Here is a 16767-nt window from a genome sequence, read left to right on the forward strand (position 1 = left end):
GGCCATCTCGCTCGCGGATGCTCAGCTTCCCGCTGCTCTACGTGCAATCATCGTCATCATATTTTGTGGCACCCTCGCGGGCAGATTTCACCCGCATGAGTCTCCCGTCCCATCGGTGCCGTTTCTGTTGCGCACTCATCCCGCTTAATCAACCCTGTTAGGAACCAGGATCGCAATGCTGAGCTAGTGCTCCTGCCAACAGCCAATGTGCTCGTTCGTGGTCGATCTGGAGCCTTCTTGCCTTGCCGAGTTTTATTGGATTTCGGTTCACAAGTGCACCTCATCTCGTCTCGGCTGGCGAATGAACTTCAGCTTGGCCGTTCCAAATACTCCACAACGGTGGCCGGTTTCGGCGGCGCTGGGTTTGAAATGGATGGAGCATCCGTTAATGTGTGCTTGAAGTCCCGCCTTAGCACGTATTCAGTGGAAATTGAGGCTGTTGTAGCTTCACATATAACGGACTATCAACCTAGCCAGGACATAGATGCTTCGCGCTGGAAGATTCCTGGCAATATGGATCTAGCTGACCCTATCTTCCACAAAACGCAGCGAGTGGACCTGTTGATTGGAGCCAGCTTATTCTTTGAGCTATTGTCGGCTGGTCAAATCCAATTAGGTCACGGGCTCCCCATTGCCCAGAATACTCGATTTGGCTGGGTGATTTCTGGACGCGGTGAACTATCACGGGATGTGTCGTCGCTCTATACTAGGAAAGACAACCCACGGAATAACCACTGGAATGATGTGACTGCCAGCTTATTCTTTGAGCTATTGTCGGCTGGTCAAATCCAATTAGGTCACGGGCTCCCCATTGCCCAGAATACTCGATTTGGCTGGGTGATTTCTGGATGCGGTGAACTATCACGGGATGTGTCGTCGCTCTATACTAGGAAAGACAACCCACGGAATAACCACTGGAATGATGTGACTGCTGCCCCTTCCAACAGTGTTATTGAAGGCCCACCCTTCAATGGGGGGAGGATGTTGGGCCAAGCAGCCACCAAAAAGTGCATTTAAAATAATCATAAAATGCTTAGCTGCAGCTGTTGTTGTCAGCGTGTATTCTTCTCTGTTTTGTCTCCCAGTTTCGCATGCGATTTATTGGTATTTGTAGCGCATGCACTTTGGGAGCTTTGGTGGAGCTTCTGCGCAAGCTCTTAGGTTTTAGGCACTTGTAATTCGGCATTGTTTTGGTTCGGCCGCGGAATTTGTTTTGGGGTTAAATTGACCCACAATAAATTGAATTATAAAATTGAACCTTGTCTTTTAATTCGGCCGCTATAAAAACGCTGATAGCTCAACATTGCTGACCCCGACGTGATTTCATCCCGGTTTATTATTGTGATCAGCATTAAAAGTGCCAAGAAAGTGCCCTTGTTGTTGTTGGTACAAGTTGCATTTTAATTGAAGAATGGAGTCTGGAGCTGAGACTATTGGAGCTGCTGCCGCAACCCGGGAAAGGATGCTGCGGAAAAGAGCAGAGGTGGCCTGCCAGGAAATGGAGGCGCTGCATCATAAGGTGAAGGCTGCGGCGCGGACTGAGGATTCTTCCATTATGGCGCTGGAGTCAGTGGAGAAGCGTTTGCGTGGGCGGTTCACCGCGCTTCAAGAAGAGTTGGAGGAGCTTAATTTTAGCGAGATCGGGAGCGATCTGTATTGGAGATTCTCGCAGCTGGCGACTGATGTGGAAGTGGAAATTCAGGTGGAGGTTGCCAAGCGCTCCATGAGAATCGCTGCCCACTCCACACTTCTCGACGGTGCCAGTGTATCGCCAATGCCATACAAGCCAGCCCCCTCCTTGCCACCGTTGCCGATGCCAACATTCAGCGGCGGCTATGCCGAGTGGCCGGATTTCTGCGCCCTTTTTAAGACCACGATTGACAGCCATCCCCACCTAACGAAAACGGAAAAGCTCCGGTGGCTCATTTCATGCCTGCGCGAGTCAGCCTTGGATACGGTGAGAGCTCTGGAAATTACTGACGCGAACTACGATGTGGCCCTTGACCTATTCCGCGATCGTTTTAGTAATCGGCGTTTAATATTTCAGTCTCACATTAATGAGATCTTGCAGCTTCGTGTGGTCGAGCCAGGGTCTGTTGCTACTTTGCGGGAGCTATCGGATCGGTTCATTGGACATATGCGTGCTCTTATGAGTTCCGGATCAGCTGCCGAGATCCAAGGATGTTTGCTTATCCAGATTATCCTGCAGAAGTTGGATCCTGCCACAAAGGCCAAGTGGGAAGACGCTCTCGCCGGAAGCAACGACAGCCTTCCGTCTTGGGAGTCGATGGCACGATTCTTGGAGCAAAGGTGCCGGACTCTTGAATGCGTCGGCTTCTCTTTGGCGGCGTATCCACCAGATAACCAAGTGGGCCGAGGTAGATCTTCGAATAACCGATCTTCGTGCATGGTTATTAACGCCCGTCCTGCTTTATGCGCCCTGTGTGGTATTTCGGTGCACGAGCTTCCTTCTTGTTCAAAGTTTAGTGCTTTGACAATTGAGGAACGGTACGACGAAGTGCGGCGTCTGGCTCGCTGTTTTGTTTGTCTGGAGGATGGCAATCTCGCTCGCGGATGCTCAGCTTCCCGCTGCTCTACGTGCAATCATCGTCATCATATTTTGTTGCACCCTCGCGGGCAGATTTCACCCCACCCGAGTCTCCCGTCCCATCGGTGCCGTTTCTGTTGCGCACTCAATCAACCCTGTTTTGAACCAGGATCGCCAATGTGCTCATTCGTGGTCGATCTGGAGCCTTCTTGCCTTGCCGAGTTTTATTGGATTCCGGTTCACAAGTGCACCTCATCTCGTTTCGGCTGGCGAATGAACTTCAGCTTGGCCGTTCCAAATGCTCCACAACGGTGGCCGGTTTCGGCGGTGCTGGGTTTGAAACGGATGGAGCATCCGTTAATGTGTGCTTGAAGTCCCGCCTTAGCACGTATTCAGTGGAAATTGAGGCTGTTGTAGCTTTACATATAAAGGACTATCAACCTAGCCAGGACATAGATGCTTCGCGCTGGAAGATTCCTGGCAATATGGATCTAGCTGACCCTAACTTCCACAAAACGCAGCGAGTGGACCTGTTGATTGGAGCCAGCTTATTCTTTGACCTATTGTCGGCTGGTCAAATCCAATTAGGTCACGGGCTCCCCATTGCCCAGAATACTCGATTTGGCTGGGTGATTTCTGGACGCGGTGAACTATCACGGTTTTGGGGTTAAATTGACCCACAACAAATTGAATTATAAAATTGAACCTTGTCTTTTAATTCGGCCGCTATCAAAACGCTGATAGCTCAACAATTAGCAATTACAAAATGACTCCTTTTTTCTGCCATTTCACGTAGGTCTGGTCTTCACTTTTGGGTAGCAAACCTGAAAAGTTACAAAAATCAAAAATTTAGCTGGCTTCAAAATGAAGAACGCTTACTCATGAAACCGTGTATGTGAATGTGTCAGCACGCATACATATAAAGATCAATTAAGAAGAAACCGCGGAAAAACATTTTTGATGATGCGCTTCTCTGCGATTGAACAACCAAAAATGTTCAATGAGATTATGAGCGTGAAAATTTGAGTAAGAATGAGAGTAAGATTCTCTCTGGGGCCTGTCGCAAGGAATTTTTGCGTTCATTTTCGTTGTATGAAATGCATATGGACTGTTGTATGGTTAGTGCTAACAGTTACCTATCAGAATATTAGAGGCTAACTTCCAAAAGTATATTCTTTCTGCATCTGACATACTGGCTGCCTTTGTCCACTATTCGTTTCGTTTCTGATCGTCTGTCTGATGGGGACCAGCTGGTAGCTCTTGGTGACTTTAATATCCCAGAACTCATGTGGTCTAATGTTCATAATTCACCGTCTTTACAACTTAACTCCCACCACGACTTCCCTGCGGGCATGTTCAACATGTCACTCGGGCAAATTAACCAAGTTAGAAATTCTTTAGGTCGGCTGCTGGACTTGTGTTTCGGCTCTGATCCTAATGGAATTACTCTTTCCATGTACTAATTTTTGGTCTTCTATGATTTCATGGCTATCTACAATTTCTATAAAGCTTTACTAAACCAGCTGAACCTGCAAAACATACGTTTTGAACATAAAAAATGTTTTAGATAGCTATGACTTTTTAAAAATATGACATTAAAATTGAAGAAAGTATTGTTTAACTAACTATAACAAATTCATCAAAGTTATTTTGAGTTTTCCCTTAAATCCAAAATTAAAACATGGTATGGTCTACTGATTTCCAAAAAAAAATCTTCCATAGGAAACTTTTTGGGGAAAAATCATAGAAACACAAAAATAAATGTAGAAAATCGGAGATTTGAACTTTGAACGAGTATTCCAAAGATATGGTTACTGATTGAAGTAATTTTTTTATTTTAGTTGATACACATACATTTCAAAAATTATACGTACTAAAAACAATGATGTTCAAAGGAATTACATGGCCTACATCATTCAATATATGGTAAAATTTGATCAATTTCTTCTCTTAAATGTACCGCGCAAACTGTGGGTGATGGAACCTATGTTTGTTCTGGATTTCGGTGCAGGGGAGCAAAAGGGTTATGGAGCAGTTAAAATTTTGCATGGAGTAAAAAATAATTGGAAATTCAAGATACAATAGCTCGGTCTCTGATGGAGTACCAGGCTGTGTTCTGAAGAACTGCGCCAAGGCTCTGTGCAAACCGCTCCTTAAACTCTTTAATCTATCGCTGGAGACTTCGATCTTTCTCCTTATGTGGAAGAAATTTTACATTATTACGCTGCATAAAAAAGGGAAAAAATCCGACGCTGCTAGATATAGAGGCATTTCTAAATTTTCAGCAATTCCGAAGATTTTTGAAAAACTTATCACTCTACATTTGCAAAACCTATGTAGTTCAATGATATCTCCGTGCCAGCATGACTTCATAAAGCGTCGCTCCAACACTACCAACTTATTGGAGCTATCATCTTTTGTCACGGATGGGTTCCGGAATGGCGTACAAACTTTGTCTTCAGTATTTATTCACCAGCGCCCAATCTAGACTTCAATCCGATTTGGATAAATTTCACAATCGGTGCTTAGCAAATAACCTAAAGCTTAATGGATCGAAATGCAAATCGAAATGTCATTTTATCGATCAAGTCCTCACCAGACTTTGTATTTTCTCTATGGGAACGCTTAAAACAATCAACTCAGGTCAACGATCTGGGAGTCCTATTAGATTTGAAATTTAATTGACCGACCATATATCCACCATGGTTAATAAAGCTATAAATGTGCTTGGATTTATTAAAAGATGGTCAACAGAATTTAATGAACGGTACATAACAAAAACTTTATATTCATCATGATCCGTCCGATTGAGTATGTATCGTTCACAAGTAGTCCTTAAAACGGAGTACTCTGAGATCACATAGAATCTGTACAAAAAACTTCCTGACTTTCGCCCTTAGTGGACTTAATTGGTAAACAAATCTTCACCTCCCCTCTTATCATAGTAGACTTTTATTAATCAACTTACCATCATTAACAAACAGTAGAACGCTGCTGGGTGTCATAGGTTAGGTTAGGTTAGGGCGGTGATGCTTGGGGGACATAGAAGACCCCCCAGGTTCAACTTGAGCCGCTAGGGCTCCTTGTGCTACCGCTAGGGCAAGGGTTCACAGAAGTGAACCTACCTCCTCTTCATCCCTGCAGCTCCTGCAATAATCTTTGTGGGGGACTGCAAGCCTGGCAGCATGTTCGCCTATCAGCCAGTGTCCAGTAATTGCCCTAATCGCTAGGCTGCAGTCTGGTCTGCTGAGAGCAATAAGTCTCGCCGATCTTTTCTGAGAGCGTGTCGGCCTGATCAAACCAGATGAAGTTCTACAGGTCTAGAGATTACTCCATTTCCTATTGGCTGCCAGGTGAAGAAACTCCCTGCACTATAGCATGCAAGTAGCCAAGGGAATGCCTACAAGTTCTTTCTCCGGTAGGAGAGGGTTGGTAGTCCCTGCCCTAGCTAGTTCGTCTGCAGCGCAGTTTCCCTCGTGATCCCTGTGACCGGGAACCCAAATGAGGTAGATGTCATGCTGTTCAGCCATCTCGTTGAGAGATCTGCGGCAATCATTGACTGTCCTGGAGTTGGACGAGAAGATGCATATTGTACCCCGATTGCCCCTTAGTGCTGGGGATTCCAGTGCTACTTCAGCCTGGAAAACACTACTACCAGTGCAACTTCAGCCTGGAAAACACTGCAGTGGTCAGGGAGTCTGAAGGACTCCTTTAGGCTCAAATGCTGACAAAAGTAACCGCCTCCCACCTGGCCGTTGGTCGACGGGCACGCTGTAATCCGTACCCCCCTCAGGCATGAAGTGATGCTGGTCCAGTCTGGTATGACCAAACTATTCTTGCTCCATAGATTCGCCTTTCGCCATCTTATTGCCGCCAGAGTGGCTTTCTTTACCTCCATCAGTTCTACCGGTAGTAAGTCAACGATGAGATCTAGGGCATCGCTAGGCGTAGTGCGCAGACTGCCTGTGATACAGACTTCCGCCATGCGCTGCATCTTCCTGAACTTTTCCCTGCATAGGGAGTTGTCCGGGGCAGGCCACCAGACCACAACTCCAATAGACCAATAAGATTGGTCTGATGATCGCTGTGTATAGCCATTTGACTATCTTGGGGGACATTTCAGGCCTACCGCCTTGCGGCAGGTATAGAATGCTATTGCCACTTTCTTAGTCCTATCTACGGTGTTCAGCTTCCAGTCCAGTTTCCTTTCTAATGTAATGCCTAGGTACTTCGCACTACCACTAAGATCTAGTGTTTCCCCTAAGTGCTTCGGAAGCCTTAGATTTGGTATTTTGTACTTCCTGGGAAACAGCACGAGCTCTGGCTTGGACGGATTGACTCCCAGCCCGTTCCTTTGCACCCAGGCCGACAGAACTTCGAGCCCTTACGGAATTTCCCTACGAAGGCAATAGCAACATCGTCCGCGTTCGCAATGATCTTACAGCCCCACTACAAGTGAAAATTCCTTAAGGTTGATCGCTCCCTCGGCGATCATAGTGATTTCGTGCAGGGCTGTTTCTGTTGATCGGCCCCTTTTGTAAACATGCTGAGAGCATGAGATGTCACTTGGGTTAATGATTAGTTGGAGATGGAGACTTAAGAGTCTTTCCATAGTCTTAAGGAGGAAGGATGAAAGACTTATAGGTCTGAAGTCCTTCGGGGTGCAGTGGGATGGTTTGCCCGCCTTAGGTATGAATGCAACCTTCGTGCACAGCAACGCCTTTGGTACCATACCAGTAGTGAAGACTGTGCTGAAGATTTTCTTGATCCATTTCCTTAGGTTAATGCCGGCCCTGGATAACTGAACCGGTAGAATACCGTCTGGGCCTGGATATTTGAAGGGTTTAAAACTGTCTATTGCCCATTTAAGATTCCTGTCACTAAGGAGGTACATGAGTGGCTACGCATCACCTGGGTTGTTCCTTTCGATGAGCAACCCGGGAAGTGTGCGTTGATAAGGGTCTCCAGGGATTCCTGGCTTGAGGTTGTCCATCGCCCATCCGTGTTCTTAATATAACCTACGATGGGGGCTGTAGTAGAGAGAATCTTTCTTAGGCGGGCGGCCTCTGATGTCTCCTGGATGTTGGTTCAGAAATTGGCCCAGGCAACCCTCTTTGCCTTCCTCAATTCCTTGTTATACCGCCTGAGTTCAGCTTTATAGGCCTCCCACGCCTAGTCCGTGTTGGTACGGTACGCGTGGTTAAAGGCCCTGCGTGCATTTTTCTTGAAGGGTGCTAACGACGAGGTCTACTGTCGAGGCGAGGCTATCTCAATGTAGCGGTGGTCTGAAAAGGAGTGTTTGTCTAGGACTCTCCAGCTGGTGATTGCATCAGCCAGGGAGTGCGAGAATAATGTAATGTCAAGAACCTCTCTCCCGTTCTTGACGACGACGGTGGGTTCTGCAGCTCTGTTACCCACAAGAAGCTTAGAGCTGAGGATAAAATCGAAGATTGACTCACCCCTCTCATTTGTGTCAGTGCTTCCCCACTGACTGTGATGAGCGTTGGCATCGCATCCTATTAGTAGGTCGATTTTCTTCCTCTCGCTGTCTTCCACAAGCCGTCTGAGTAGCAGGTGCGGTGGAGGTATATTCGAGCATATTCTTAGTTGGCCGCCTGGGCCTTCTATCGATGCGGCTACATGATCTTCATTGCTGAAATTTGGTAGCAAGAAAATGGTAAGGCTCTTTTTTGCGGGTATGCATACTCGCTTTTTACATATTACGTCGGCTGTGCACAGCCTGAAATCCGACGCCCCCAAACCGAGAATCCTGTCTCCATGGATCCAGGGTTCTTGGATGAGGGCCACGTCAGCTCCACTCTCTGCGAGATGGAGCAGGAGGGCGGCGGATGCCACCTTACTGTGATGGAGATTTATCTGCAGGAATGTCAGAGACATCCTTTAGATTTTCCACCACAGTAATCTCAGCCTCGGTGTCGGAGCCCAGCAGTGAGTCCTCCTCTATGTCGACGCCCCCAAGAGCCCTTGCCAAGTCACTCTCCTCTGAGGTGTACCCTTCCAGAGTGTCCTCCTCCCCATCTGACATTCCTTCTGGGCGGACCTCTTCGGTCAGTTCCTCCAAGTCTAGCTCTTGTGCGTCTGTCTCCAAGTCGATGCCCCCTGACTAACTCCTCGCATCCGACTTGTAGATCCTCACTGCTACGTGCTCAACCCGTAGGATCCTCGCAGTCTCCTCATTTAAAGTGAGGACAACCTGCCTTCTTAGTCCCACTGCTTCCTCCATCTTGGCGACTCTCCAGTCCGCCGTAGGGAGTGTGGGATTGCACATTTTGAGCATGGCCAGTATGGTAGCAGGGTCCGCCGGCTTCTCTGTCAGCCATACGCGGGCCCTCGGTTTGCTGGGGATCTTGTCCCAGTCCACCGTCTCCAGACTGGCTCCTGGTAAACCTCTCCAAGCGACGCAATCATGCGCTTGTAGAGGCCTACAGACCTCGCATCTTGGCACGCTATCACCTTGATGCTACCCTGGTACCACCCTGCGTCTTCGCAGTCCGGTGGAGGTCCTCCGCTCTTGAGCATCTCCTCCATGAAGCGCCCATGCAGCTCATTCCCCACCCTCCGCCAAAGCTCCTTTTGGATCAGTCCGTCTTTGGAGCCGTTGTCAACCACCCCAATGATGGTCCTACCCTTTGTAACCTCGGCGAAGGATCTGTTGCTCTGCTGTGTCTGCACCTTCTTCTTCTTCGCTAGGGGCGCTCCACCGTCAGTCGACCTCTGCCTCTTCGCACTTTGTGCGCTACCTTTGGCAGAGTCGCCTACTCCTGTCGGCTTCTTCGGATCCAGTCTCACTCCCGCTTTTGCTGGCTGAAAGTCAGGCAGGATTTCCCTCGCCCACTTAATTATCTCAGCCTGATCAGGGTTGGATTTCGCCGATGGGTCTGCCCTCATCAGAATGAAGGCCGCTCTCCTCCTATCCTGATAGGAGCCCTTCCGCTCCAAGGGGCCAGCAGTCGCCGGACCGGGGCACCCCCACCGTTCGGTGGTCCCATAGGAGCCCCGTTTTGGGGGTTGGTGCCTTGGCATCTCCCCCTACACCGGCGCAGCTCGCCTCCAGACGTTGTCCCTCAGTGGGGAGCTTCGCCATCCCAGCGTCTCTTTGGCCTCTGTCTGCCTTGGAGATTGACGGATCCATGATCCCATTTCATGTTTCATGTGGGTGTCATGTTTCTATAAAATCTTATTTACGCTAATGTAGACATCCAGCATTTAGTAACACACTCAAATGTTAACGTTCTTAGTAGATGGACCGGAAAATTTCGTCCTCTACTCCTTAGCTATTGGAGTTCGACATATGCCCAACACAATCGGTTCAGGGACTACAATGGTCTCTACCAGTTCTTGTCACTTTGCTCCACTAACAATCTTAAATCGCTTATATTAAACGCTTTATCTGTGCAACACTCTTCATCGTGATATCTTTCTCCTACTCCTCGCTTAAACTATCTCGGATCTATTCCTGCGATTCGAGCCGTACGTTACGCGGCAGCGTCCCTTGGTCGGTTGGACGGGAGGTGGGCTGTACGTATGCAGTGGGAACCGCGCAAGTACTCTGCCTTACTAATGGTAATGGAAAACGCAGAAAAAGGAGTCATTTTGTAATTGCTAATAAAGGTGGCCACTTAATTGATATTGTTTTCAAAAACTAGCCCAAAAAAATTGTAAGGAACAAACTAAATAAAAATACATTACTTATATAAATCGGTTGTTTTTTCTCAAAGTTATTCCATGTTTACATACCGACATAAAAGATGGAGCACCCTGTATATATATATATGAAATTAAATAAGTTAATTTCGGAATTTGATTGGTCTGATTTACTGGCATGCGAAGATATAAACATCGCATTACAAACATTTTATTACACTTTGAACATATTTTTCGACGTTTGCGTGCCGTGGAAGTATCCATCCGCTTCAACGAATCTGCCTTGGTACAAGGCACCTTATAAATTTAAGGAACAGTATGAGTAGACTTTTAAATAAACATAGAGTATCTGGCTGTACAGTTAGTTATTCAAGATACTTAGTAGCTCGGTCCAATTTCACCGTGCATAATATTGTAGGAGTTATATTCGACGCTGCCGTATTTAGTTTACTCAGGATCCGAAGCAGTTTTAAACACTAAGCATAAAATGTATGCTACTTATCTGGAAGAACTTAACGTGTCTTCTTTAAAGATGTTACCTCGCGTTTAGTCCGCGCAACATCTGGGGTGCCCCAAGGGTGCCCCAAGCCATCTTGGACTCCTACTTTTTACACTGTTTATTAACGACTTGCCTCTTGCCTTAAATAATTCACTTGTACTTATGTACGCTGATGACGTTAAGCTATTCCTTCAGTATAAATTCACTAGCGCCCAGTCTAGACTTCAATCCGATTTGGATAAACTTCAAAATTGGTGTTTAGCAAATAGCCTAAAGTTTAATAGATCAAAATGTAAACTCATGTCTTTTTACCGATCTAGTCCTCACCAGGCTATGTACTTTCTCTATGGGAACGCCTTAGAACGATGATCTCAGGTTAACGATCTAGGTGTCCTATTAGATTTGAGCCTTAAATTTACCGACCATATATCTACCATGGTCAATAAAGCTATGGGTGTGCTTGGTTTTATTAAAAGATGGTCAAAAGAATTTAATGACCCGTACATAACTAAAACGTTATGATGATATCTAAAACGTTATGATATCAATGATGATATATAATACATCATTGGTCCGTCCGATTCTTGAGTATGGATCTGGAGTCTTCAATACGGAGTTCACCAAGATCACATAGAATCTGTACAAAAAAACTTCCTGACTTTCGCTCATAGGGGGCTTTATTGGGATGCAAATTTTTACCTCCCCTCTTATCGTAGTAGACTTTTACTAATCAACTTACCATCATTAACAAACCGTAGAACGATGCTAGGTGTCATGTTTCTATATAATCTTATTTATGGAAATGTAGACAACCAGCATTTACTAACACGCGTTAATTTTAACGTTCCTCGTAGAAGGACTAGAAACTTTCGTCCTCTCCTCCTCAGCCATTGCAGTTCGACATATGCCCAACACCGTTCAGGGTATTATGTTCAGACTACAATGGTCTACAATAGCTTAAACTATTGATTCTTTAACTCCAGCGTTGCCAGATCTTCGGTAAGAATCGTGAAACATCGTGTGCTGTTTGTTTAAAAAACGGGTGGCTTAAATTAAGGATGATTTTTTACATAACGAAAAAAAAAAGAAACCTCAGCGCCTTTAAGAAGGCCTTTGTATTAGATATTGTATTTGTATTGTAATTTTAATTTTGTAACCAACATAATGGCGGCAATATTAAATATTTTGATACCCATACATTGCATATTATTATCTATATAAATATTTTATATTATAAGTTCTCTTAAATTCTGCTTTTCATACGTAAGAAGGCCTTTGTAGATATTGTATTTGTATTGTAATTTTAAATTTGTAACCAACACAATGGCGGCAATATTAAATATTTTAACACTCATGACACTTAAATTCTGCTTTTAATACGTTTTTTTTTTTTTTTCTTTCAATAGGGTGTGCCCGTTCTGATACTGGCTAATAAGCAGGATCTGCCAAACGCTTGCGGGGCAAAAGAACTTGAAAAACTTCTAGGATTAAATGAACTTTATAGTATAGTTCCAAAAAACGCGATGATAAGTTCCAACTCACCATCCAGTAATTTAGTCGGCTGCAGCGTCTCAAACCAAAGAAATATTGAGACTTTATTGCCAACAGAAAAAAACATTCAATATTCTACATCTGTGGTTAATATACCGCCGGATCTTGCTCAAAATATTGAAGAAAACTCATCAATGAACAAAGTCTCTAGCACACCTATTATTTATTCCGATTCTACTCGATTGGACCAATATATTCAAAACCAATCAAACAATTGGTTTCGTAACCAAAAATATAATGGGACTGCTTTTAATAACTTCCAATCGAAGGGTTGGTATATACAACCGACCTGTGCTATAACTGGCGAAGGCCTACAAGAAGGATTGGACGCATTATATGATATGATATTAAAACGTCGAAAAATAACAAAGTCTTATAAAAAGAAAAGGTAGTTATATGTATATCCCGAGTATATGCGTTGTCATATTAAAACTTTGTTTAGCACAATTTAATGAATAAAATTGCGTAATATGAAATGTTTCATTAAATGGGTTACTGTCTTTCGAATATAGATCATGTTAAAGATCGCCGGTCTAAAGGACTATTTGGTAAGATAGAGTACTGGAAATATTTCGGAAATATGAAATAAAGACGTCCGATATTTTTATCTTAAAAAAAGTTATATAGAAACATATCTGCATATGAATTAAGCAACATTATCAAGCCATACTTAGAATCTTTAAAAATGTTCAATTTTCTAATGTTGGGACTTTTGCTAGCATCGAAAAACGTAATTATTACTAATTAATTGTCTCGGTGTAACTAGTTATCAGCAGTTTCATATTCTTTGATTCTCCCAGATTCGCATGCGCTTTGTTGTTCTTCTGTAGCGCATGCACTTTGGGGCATGCGTTGGTGGAGCTTCTGTGCAAGCTTTTAGTTTAGGCACTTGTTTATTCGGCTTTGTTTGGATCGGCCGCTGCATTAGTTTTGGGGTTCAATTGATCCATAATAAATTGAAATATAAATTGAACCTCGTCTTATTAATTCGGCCGCTATCAAAACGCTGATAGCTCCACATTTGGTGACACCGAAGAGATCGCGCCCGGTTTGATTTGTGATCATTAAAGTTCTTAAAGAAACCCTTGAAGAGGAAAACTTGTTGCTGTTTTTTCCATTACATTGCACCTTGCACGAAAACTCACATAATGGAGTCTGGAGACGTAGTTAGTGCCACGGTTCCTGTAAGCAGGGAAACATTTCTGTAGCGCATGCACTTTGGGAGCTTTGGTGGAGCTTCTGCGCAAGCTTTTAGATTAGGCACTTGTATATTCGGCTTTGTTTGGATCGGCCGCTGCATTAGTTTTGGTTCAATTGACCCATAATAAATTGAAATATAAATTGAACCTTGTCTTATTAACTCGGGCGCTATCAAAACGCTGATAGCTCCACATTTGGTGACACCGAAGAGATCGCGCCCGGTTTGATTTGTGATCATTAAAGTTCTTAAAGGAAACCTTGTAAAGGAAAACTTGTTGCTGTTTTTTCCATTACATTGCACCTTGCACGAAAACTCACATAATGGAGTCTGGAGACGTAGTTAGTGCCACGGTTCCTGCAAGCAGGGAAAAGCTTTTGCGGCGAAGAGCAGTGGTGACCTACCAGGAGATTGAAGCCCTCCATAGTAAAGTCAAGGCTGCAGTGCAGAAGGACGATTTGACCATCATGGTACTGGAGCCGCTGGAAATTTTGTTGCGCAAGAAATTTACCACACCCCAGGATGAGTTAGAGCGATTGAACTCTGTTAAAGGTGGGAGTGAATGAATCTTCTTCCAGATTGCCGCTTATGTGCGCGTTGACATTCAGGTGGGAATGGGAAAGTACTCCATGAGGGTACTGTGACGGCACCAATGGTCCCACTGCTCCGTCAATGACAGAACCAACCATAGAGGCAATGAAGGTGCATCTCGGTCTGTTGGAAAATCGTCGCTCATGCAGTCAGGATTTCCCGCTGGACCCCGACATCCAATCGGGTTCTCGAGATTTGAAATTGGAGCGAAACCTGAACAACGATCACGGTAGCCAGGACTTGGCCAATTGCATCTCATCAGTGCCCCTGCCATTCACCTCTCCCCCCGTAGTCGCTTTTTCCACGTCGCATCTGGCAGTTGTCTGCGATGGATTTTCTGAAGCTGCTGTTCTTAATCCCTCATCTGGCCCGGGATTTGGTCAATTGTCACCGCTGCCGATGAAGTCAGCGCCCAGGTCTGACTCCATTCTGGACTCTAACCGGCTGGCTTGAGCGCTCCCTGGGTCTGGAGAGACACAACAGCCTGCAACCGAGAATTATGGACCTTGAGATCATCAGCAATATTATGTGATGAAGCTGTCCCATGCCCCTAAGGATTTTGGTTGAAAGTTGTAATTTAACGGGGGAGGATGTTGGGACTTTTGCCAGAATCAAATATCATAATTATTACTAATTAATTCACTCAGTGTAACTAGCCGCAGCGGTCCACTAATTGCCCGTTATCAGCAGTTCCATATTCTTTGATTCTCCTAGATTCACATGCCCTGATAGCTCAACATCTTGCTTAAAAAAAACCGAATTTATGGCAAAGCTTGTGAAATCTATTCTTGCAGAGGGTATTCTAATTTTGGTCAAGTCCGCGGCCGGGATCGGTCGACTATGTATATCCTATAGCTGTCATATAACTGAACGATCACAGATGGCACAACTTTTCTATTTTTAAAGATGCTTGGGGCTGTTTTCAAAATTTTTTTTTGGAAAATTGATTTGATGTTGAAATTCTCATAAGGATCGGATCCGATATATATATAATAATAAAAGCTGCTACCTACCTTACTTAGGGTATATAAACTTCGGCTCCGCCCGAAGATAGCTTTCCTTTTTTAATTAACCCAAAACACCAAAAACTACTACTTCATTTCATTTCCTCAATTTTTTTTGTAGGATTGAGATGGCTGTCCAGGAAAATGGGAATGGCTTAGAAAAAAGTCTGTGAACGGGCTTACTCCAACCAGTTCACAGACTTTTTTCTAAGCCATTCCTCTTTTACCCATTTTCACTGTCCTAAAGGAAGCTTATAACAGACATTTTACACTATGCAAGAAGTATCATAGATGTCTTCAAGATTTTCATGTATTTATATTAATCTAGAGTGGGTTTGTGTCATAATGTCATTCTTTCTAATAGAAAAAGCTATTCCATGCCTAGAGCTTGTAAATAACTGTCGACCGTTTCTCGTTATCTGCAAATAAATGTCTCTCTGACTTTCAACCGTTTCATGGGTTCTTGAACGAGCTCTCTCGCGCTCAGAGCGAAACCGTTTTTTTCTATTCTGTTTTGTTGGAACAACCGCCCAAGACCGTTTTGTCGTATTCAGTAAAGCAAAAAGTCTTTTGCGTATGTATTGGTATACATTCACACGCGTAGGCAAGCAAATCGTTAAACGTTTATTAATTAACGTTAAATTAATTGTTCTATTAATTTCTTTGCATATGTATTGGTATACATTCACAAGCGTTCGTTTTGCACACGAAATATATTAATTACAACAACAACGAAAGTAAATGTGAAGACAGTTTGCGTTGAGTTTTTCGGTCAATCGGTCTTTTGCTGACTCTCTTTGTGCGAGCGTTTCTCGTTCCGCTCTTTACGTTTACTGCTCATTGAACGACCGAAATAAAAAGAGCTCAACGAAAAGCGCTCAACAGAAAATAGAAATGAAGATAGCAAAAGTCTATTGCTCAGAGCGAGAGCGAGAGAGCATGAACTTTTTCGGTTGTGCTCGCAATGAGAGCACATGAAAAAAAACGGTCGACAGTTATTTGCAAGCTCTGTCCATGCCTTAACTTTATAGCCCTTTTATTCCGTTTCCGAGGGTATTGTAATTTTGGTACAATCGCATTGCCGTGAATGAGATATCTCCGACCCTATAAAGTATATATATTCTTGATCAAGATCACGCCTTGAGTCGATATGTGCATGTCCGTGTGTCTGTCGATTTCTATGCAAACTAGTCTTAGTTTAGAGCTATCGACTTTTCACAAATCCTTCTTTTCCTTGCAGGTAGTATTTTATATTTATTGAACGTAACAATTAACTGTAATTTATAAAATTTTTTAAATTAATTATAATTAAAAGTTAGGCTAAATTATTCTAATAGAAAAACAATCAATTTACAGTCTGAGTCCCAGTTTAAATATTTTAAAGCAAAGAAAAAAAGAAACTGCTTTTGCACTGATTCAATACTTCTTTGATGAACCATATACTGCGGACTCCAAACGCATGAACAGCATTCCAGGATTGATCGAACCAAAGAGTTATACAATGTTTTAGTGATGAAGGGATCATCAAACTTTTTTGACCAGCGCTTGATAAAAACATGTACTTCTCTGGCTTTATTAACTGTTAGAGAAATATGTTCATTAAACGACAGCTTGTGGGCGAAAAGAACTCACAGATCATTCATTAAGGAAACACGATCTAAAAAGTAATTCCCAAGTGTGTACGAGATGACATGAGGCATGTGGTCAGAGA

General features: G+C 43.9%; 1 protein-coding gene across 2 annotated transcripts in view; it reads left to right on the forward strand.

Annotated features, from left to right (window-relative positions):
• The window catches only part of LOC6496745 (ADP-ribosylation factor-like protein 4A), a 76904-nt gene that overhangs the window by 40713 nt on the left and 19424 nt on the right, over positions 1-16767 (forward strand). The window contains exon 5 of one of the 2 annotated variants that reach the window (XM_032455763.2): positions 12119-12751. The exons of the other annotated variant lie outside the window; for it this stretch is intronic. Within the exon in view, the coding sequence (XP_032311654.1) occupies positions 12119-12655 (537 nt within the window). The 3' untranslated portion in view covers positions 12656-12751. Of the gene's footprint in view, positions 1-12118; positions 12752-16767 lie in introns of those variants that run through there. 2 annotated transcript variants of the gene reach the window in all.

The sequence above is a fragment of the Drosophila ananassae genome (assembly GCF_017639315.1).
Source record: "Drosophila ananassae strain 14024-0371.13 chromosome 4 unlocalized genomic scaffold, ASM1763931v2 tig00000061, whole genome shotgun sequence".
NCBI lineage: Eukaryota > Metazoa > Arthropoda > Insecta > Diptera > Drosophilidae > Drosophila > Drosophila ananassae.